This window comes from Malus domestica, chromosome 04 (genome assembly GCF_042453785.1).
Source record: "Malus domestica chromosome 04, GDT2T_hap1".
Classification (NCBI taxonomy): Eukaryota; Viridiplantae; Streptophyta; class Magnoliopsida; order Rosales; family Rosaceae; genus Malus; species Malus domestica.
The window spans coordinates 31,018,073-31,024,301 of NC_091664.1; the positions used below are offsets into that span (position 1 = coordinate 31,018,073).

At 36.6% G+C, this 6,229-nt stretch overlaps 1 protein-coding gene across 1 annotated transcript; it reads left to right on the forward strand.

Moving 5' to 3' along the window:
* Positions 1–117: 117 nt before the first annotated feature.
* LOC114824542 (receptor-like protein kinase FERONIA) lies at positions 118–1,275 on the forward strand. The gene has a single exon (XM_029101718.2). It carries the CDS (start codon positions 118–120, stop codon positions 1,273–1,275), a length of 1,158 nt encoding a protein of 385 aa, XP_028957551.2.
* The last annotated feature ends 4,954 nt before the right edge of the window (positions 1,276–6,229 follow it).

A 6,229-nucleotide genomic window follows, 5' to 3' on the forward strand; every position in this document is an offset into this window, starting at 1 on the left:
AAAGTAAGTCCCCTTTGCCCAGGAGTGCCAAGACTTATGATCATCATCAATTGATTCTTAATGTCTAAATCTAAGATTTTGAGCTCCTGATCTTGGAATTAGACAACAGTTAGCACAATGATGGGTTTCAGTACTACCGCAAAGTCCGTCTCATGTTTCTTCTTCTCTGCGTGGAAGAAACTAGCATCATGGGATAAAAGTAGAAAACGCAGACAAAACCAAGATTGGGCCTTTATGGAGGAATTATGCCGCCGATTTTCGCTAGATGAGATCATAGCAGCCACTGAATGCTTCAACGACAAGTTCCATATTGGTAGCAATACCATGGGCTCAGTCTATAAAGGGTACATCAACGGCGGGGCAACTGTTGTTGCAATCAAGCGATTTACAGGCAGCAGACAAGACTTCAGGAATGAGGTGCTGCTGTCCTGCCAGCTGCGCCACCCCAACCTTGTCCCTGTTATTGGATTCTGTGAAGAAAAGGAGGAACTCATCCTTGTCTACGACTACATGGCCGAAGGTGCCCTCTCTTCTAAGCTGTTCAAAAGAGCGGATCTTGATCCGCTGCCCTGGAGGCAGAGGCTGAACATATGTATCGGGGTAGCACGCGCATTGCATTATCTCCATGCAGGGCTAAAACATGTTATTGTCCACCGCGACGTGAAATGCTTCATCATACTATTGGATGAAAGGTTCGAAGCAAAGGTTTCAAACTTACTAACGTTCAAGATGGGTCCTCCTAGTTTGTCAAATAAATTCATACGAGTGACCTCTGGTAGGATCGTGGGCACTTTCGGGTATACTGATCCCGAGTATATCCATTTGGAACAATTTACAGAAAAATCTGATGTCTACTCGTTTGGAATGGTGCTGCTGGAAGTGTTGACTGCCAAATGGGCAAAAGAGTTTCAGACATACACAGGCAGGCCGGACACCTTATGCGATATAATGGACCCTTCTTTGAGGGGTAAAATAGCTCCTGATTGTTTGCAAAAATTTATGGATATCGTTTACAGATGTGTAAGTCCTACAGGAGCAGAGCGGCCCTCAGTGGGCGAAGTGCAAGTGGAACTCGAGTGCGCATTGGAGCTGCAAGACAGTGCAGATGCCAAGAAGGACGCTTCTGTTGGTCTTGCAGGTGACTATAGCTACCAAGGGATGTCAATTTGTGAAATTGAAGATATTTTCTCATTTTTGGTTAGGCAGCTGTCAACTTCGGATGCGTCAACTCTTGATTTGAATAGCATCGATTTTTCTGCTTCTGATGATGGTTGATTCAAATCCAATAGGGCAACAATAATGTAGACATTTTCATGTATACCATGCCCTTAAATCCATTTGTTTTTACAGTAGGCTCGTATTTACATACTTTCAGAACAACAGCGAAGATTTGGTAAATTTTGTTTCTTTTTCTTCTAACTTAGGTGCTTCAAATTGTCTGACCAAAAACAAAAAGAGTTGAGTGTTACTGGGAGCACTATATCTACAAGCAGGGCTTGACAATTCATACAGCTATCAATCAACCGAGAGCAAAAGACCGTTTGCTTGACTCCTGTTGTAAACTGAAATTGAAAGGAACGAAATTACCTGGAAAATGTAGAAGCCTTGAGTGTAGAATGATTCTTGGGATGAGTGGCGGACTAAGTCGTTCTCTTTAAGACGTTTCGCAGCTCTGCCCAATGTGTGGAAGCAGTTCACAAACACCACGTCGTCCCTAAGATAAAACAGCCCAAAACCATCTTCTTCTGATAAGGTTCTTCCTTGCACCCTGGATGAACCTTCGAACTTCACACCCTTTTCAAAATGTTGCTTTCAGAACTCAATTTTTGTTTTGAAAATTATATAAACTATTGTTTTCTTTTTCCTGCATCTCCTTGTACAGGAGATCAATAAATAAATAAATAAATAAATATATATATATATATATATATAACCGCAAGGAATTAAAGCAAAAGAAATCAATACGTACAATCAACAACGGAATGAAATTAAGTACATGGACTTGATCTTTATCTTTATAGAAGGAATCTCATCTTTAAGATGAGAAGCTTTAGTACGTTTCTTTTTGTGGAAATAAATCAATTGTCAAATCATAGGTTAATAATAAATTTATAAAGTTAATTACTACTTACGTTTTATATTTAAAATTTGTAATAAATCAAAATATAAATATATTTAAAATATTTAAATAAAAACATATTTATTCCAACAACTCCCCGAGTCTTTGAGTCCTGACACTGTCCTTTTTATTGTTGCATAAATGCTTTATATCATCCAATTATAAATTTTTTGGGGTCTGAACTTTAGATCATTGCATTGCACCTAACATCTCCATATAAAACTATATATCACCAGATCAATTCTAACTAGATTTAGCCACCATCAAACCCTAGCCATCAAGGATACAAAAGAAAAGAAATCAGCTATTACATCCAGTGACCAAATATTAAAAAAATATGTTAATTGATCAAATCCGAAATGGCTACAGGGATTGAAGAAAGGAAGGTACCCTACACAACATGCCAATTATCATGCGGGTCTTTTAGGTTGGGGTCCAACAACATAGTTGTTTTTTAGACTAGGTTCAGTTATTCAATTCCTTTTCTTATACCAATTTTGTCATTTCAGATAAAAAATATAAATTTATATCAAGCTTACTCTTATCATATCTACTTCAGATTTCGTTTGCGCACAGGCTATTACCTTAATTAGTGTTGGATTAGCAAATTACACTTATCGCAGTGATGGAAAGAAATAATGTATATGCACTACGGTGCATGTTTGATCCTCACCAATCCCTTGCCCCTAATAATTAACAATTTAACTTACTAACGTTATCGTTTGTTATAAAAATAAAAAATAAAAAATAAAAAAATTAGTGTATGCATTAAATTATAAAATAAAAGGATTTAAAAAAATTATAAACATATGGAGTTTGATGGATTTTTAATGGATTTCCATGGACCTCCTGTGAATTTTGAGCAAAATTCCTCCAAAATCTCACTGGAAGAAGCATAATTTTGTAGACTAAATCAGACTATATATGAAATTCATCAAAATCGTTCACTTTTAAAATCTTTTAAAATCTCAATTGAATACATTCCTTTATAGGTTGAGAAGGCCAGGTGTGAGTGCAGGCGTTTTAAGGATTTTTCTTTTTTCAAGTATAAGGGTTAGGTTTGACAGCGGTGGTGTGTGTGTTTCTTCTTTGCTTTTTGCCATTTTTTGGTAATTTCTTGTATTTCCAATTTTTTATTCGTTAATTAAATTATTTTACCTTTTTTCCACAAATACATTTTCACATACCAGGTATATGCATACATAGGCTATAGCAAAGGTATTTTAAGACGGACTTAACCTGGCGATATTATTTTGTAATTCCTGTTAACCGCTAATTTGTTTAAAAGAAAAAAAAATGAACTCGAATATAGTCAATTGGAAGAATTGGTGAAAATAATACTTTAGTTAAAGTGAAAAGATTTCACATACTAGGTTTATGCACGGTCATTGACGTTGTTTTCAATTTACTTGTGCGCCGCACAAATTATCTTCTTTTTTTTTTGGACAAATATCTTTTCTTTTGTTAAAAAAGTAAATTCTAGTCAAAAAATGCAAATGAACATTCCTAAAATATATGAAGCTTTAAGGTGGGAAAATTAATACTATATATTTCTTATATAAGAGTATTAATTATATTTAAAGTTATAGACTACCATCATAAACTTGTAAATTTCTATGGAGGTGTAGAATTCATGCTTCTTCTTCATTTTTTTTATAAGAAATCAAGTGATTTTTCTAAACTTCATTGTATTTTATAAATTTCGACAAGTGTTTGAGATACATTTGCAGATAAACAAACGAAAAATAGACTTGGGAACACGAATTTTTTTTTTTTTTCATTTATCATGTGATTACATAAAGTGTAAAAAAAATACCCATGAAGTTGAATTTCTTTCCTGAATTCTCAAGATTGAGATAAAGACATAGGAAAATTCTAAAAATTAGAGATAATTAAACAAGCTAGGAACTAGTTAGTAGCAGTGAGGTCCTCTCTATAGCCTGATTTGCACGGTCTAGACTAGTTAGTATCAATGAGGTTCTTAATAAGGGTAGTATTGCAAGAGATAAAACTTAGCTAGAACTTTCTGTTATTCTAGTTAGTTAAGTAGTTCTTTGATAAATGTATATATAAGCATCAAGTGTAATCTTATTGATTGAGTGAAATACAATCACATTTATATTTTTTACTTCTCTCTCTACATTTCTATCTTCCACAGAATCTCTCTCTCTAGACTTTATCATGGTTTCATTGCCATTTGTTTACCGACTCTCCCGATCCTAATCGCTTTTGCACCGCCTCTTCTCACCGCCTCTTTGCACAAACCCTAACCGCCATTGTTTCTCCATGGCAGACTCTTCATCTCCTTCCCCTGACATTGTTTCTCTGATCAATTCCTCTGTTGTTTCCACACCCTCATCCATTACGATTCAGAACATTGGTTTTATGGTGCCAGTAGCACGAGAGGCTAATCTATGGCATATGCTAAATCTTATCTTCCAGATGGCTGACTTTTCAAACAAGATCAAAGCCACACGTCTGCACTTGAATCTATCAACCAAACTGATCCAATCCACACGTAGAATGAGAGACTTATATGTGGCACAAGCTAAACTCTATCTTCCAGATGACTGACTTTTCAAACAAAATAAAAGTCATACATCCACACTTGAATCTGTCAACCAAATTGATCAAATCCACACGTAGAATGAGAGGCTGATATGTGGCATAGGCTAAAGCCTATCTTCCAGATTGCTGACTTTTCAAACAAGATAAAAGCCACAAGTCCATACGTCCACACTTGAATCTGTCAACCAAACTGATCCAATCCACACGTAGATTAAGAGACTAATATGTGGCATAGGCTAAAGCCTATCTTCCATATGGCTGACTTTTCAAACAAAATAAAAGCCACACGTCCACACTTGAATCTGTCAACCAAACTGATCAAATCCACACGTAGAATGAGAGACTGATTCGTGGCATAGGCTAAAGCCTATCTTCCAGATGGCTGACTTTTCAAACAAGATAAAAGCCACACGTCCACACGTCCACACTTGAATCTGCCAACCAAACTGATCCAATCCACACGTCCACACGCCACATGTCACATCCCGGCCCGGGCTCGACTTCGTTGTAGCACGATATTGTCCGCTTTGGGCCCCGACCACGCCCTCATGATTTTGTTTATGGGAACTCACGCGAGAACTTCCCAGTAGGTCACCCATCTTGTGATTGCTCTTGCACCATTCTCGCTTAACTTCAGAGTTCCTACGAAACCCGAAGCCAATGAGCGATTGGCTCTGATACCAAATTGTCAGATCCCGGCCCGAGCTCCACCACACCCCGAGCTCGACTCCACTGTAGCACGATATTATCTGCTTTGGGCCCCGACCACGCCCTCACAGTTTTGTTTATGGGAACTCAGCAAGAACTTCCCAGTATGTCACCCATCATAGGATTGCTCTCGCGCCATTCTCGCTTGACTTCAGAGTTTCTACGGAACCCGAAGCCAATGAGCTCCCAAAATGCCTCGTGCTAGGTAGAGATGTGAATATACATATGAGACTTACATGATCCACACCTCTGGGCGATGTGGGATCTTACACCACACATCCCAAATCAATTTGAATTGTACTATTTGCTTGGAGATATAATTATGTCCTTTATTTTATCAAACCCATACTTGCATAAGGAGTCAAAATCTCCTACTGATGCATTCCACGTGGCAAGAATCAAAAGGCATATACCATTTGTATTCATGTGATAATCATCTCATCCTACTACATCATCTTATGTCGCGCCTTAATGCACATCCATATTCCATCATATTTCATCATATTTTGGGGGTATAATTATTCGAGTATATATAATTATTATAATTATTATAATTATTATAGTTAATATATATATATATATGTATTATAGTTAATTTAATATATATATATATATATTATAGTTTTTAGGGGTATAACATTGTTAAACTAATATATATATTTTTTATATTATTTTTTTAGGGTTATAAAATTATAAAATTAATATTCTGTTTATCGTGTTTCGTGTTACCCACGTGTATACCCGAACCAACCCGTTATCTTAACAGGTGCTTATCGGGTTATCCAATAACGACCCGATTCGTTATCGTGTCGACCCGAACACCTGTTAATTTCG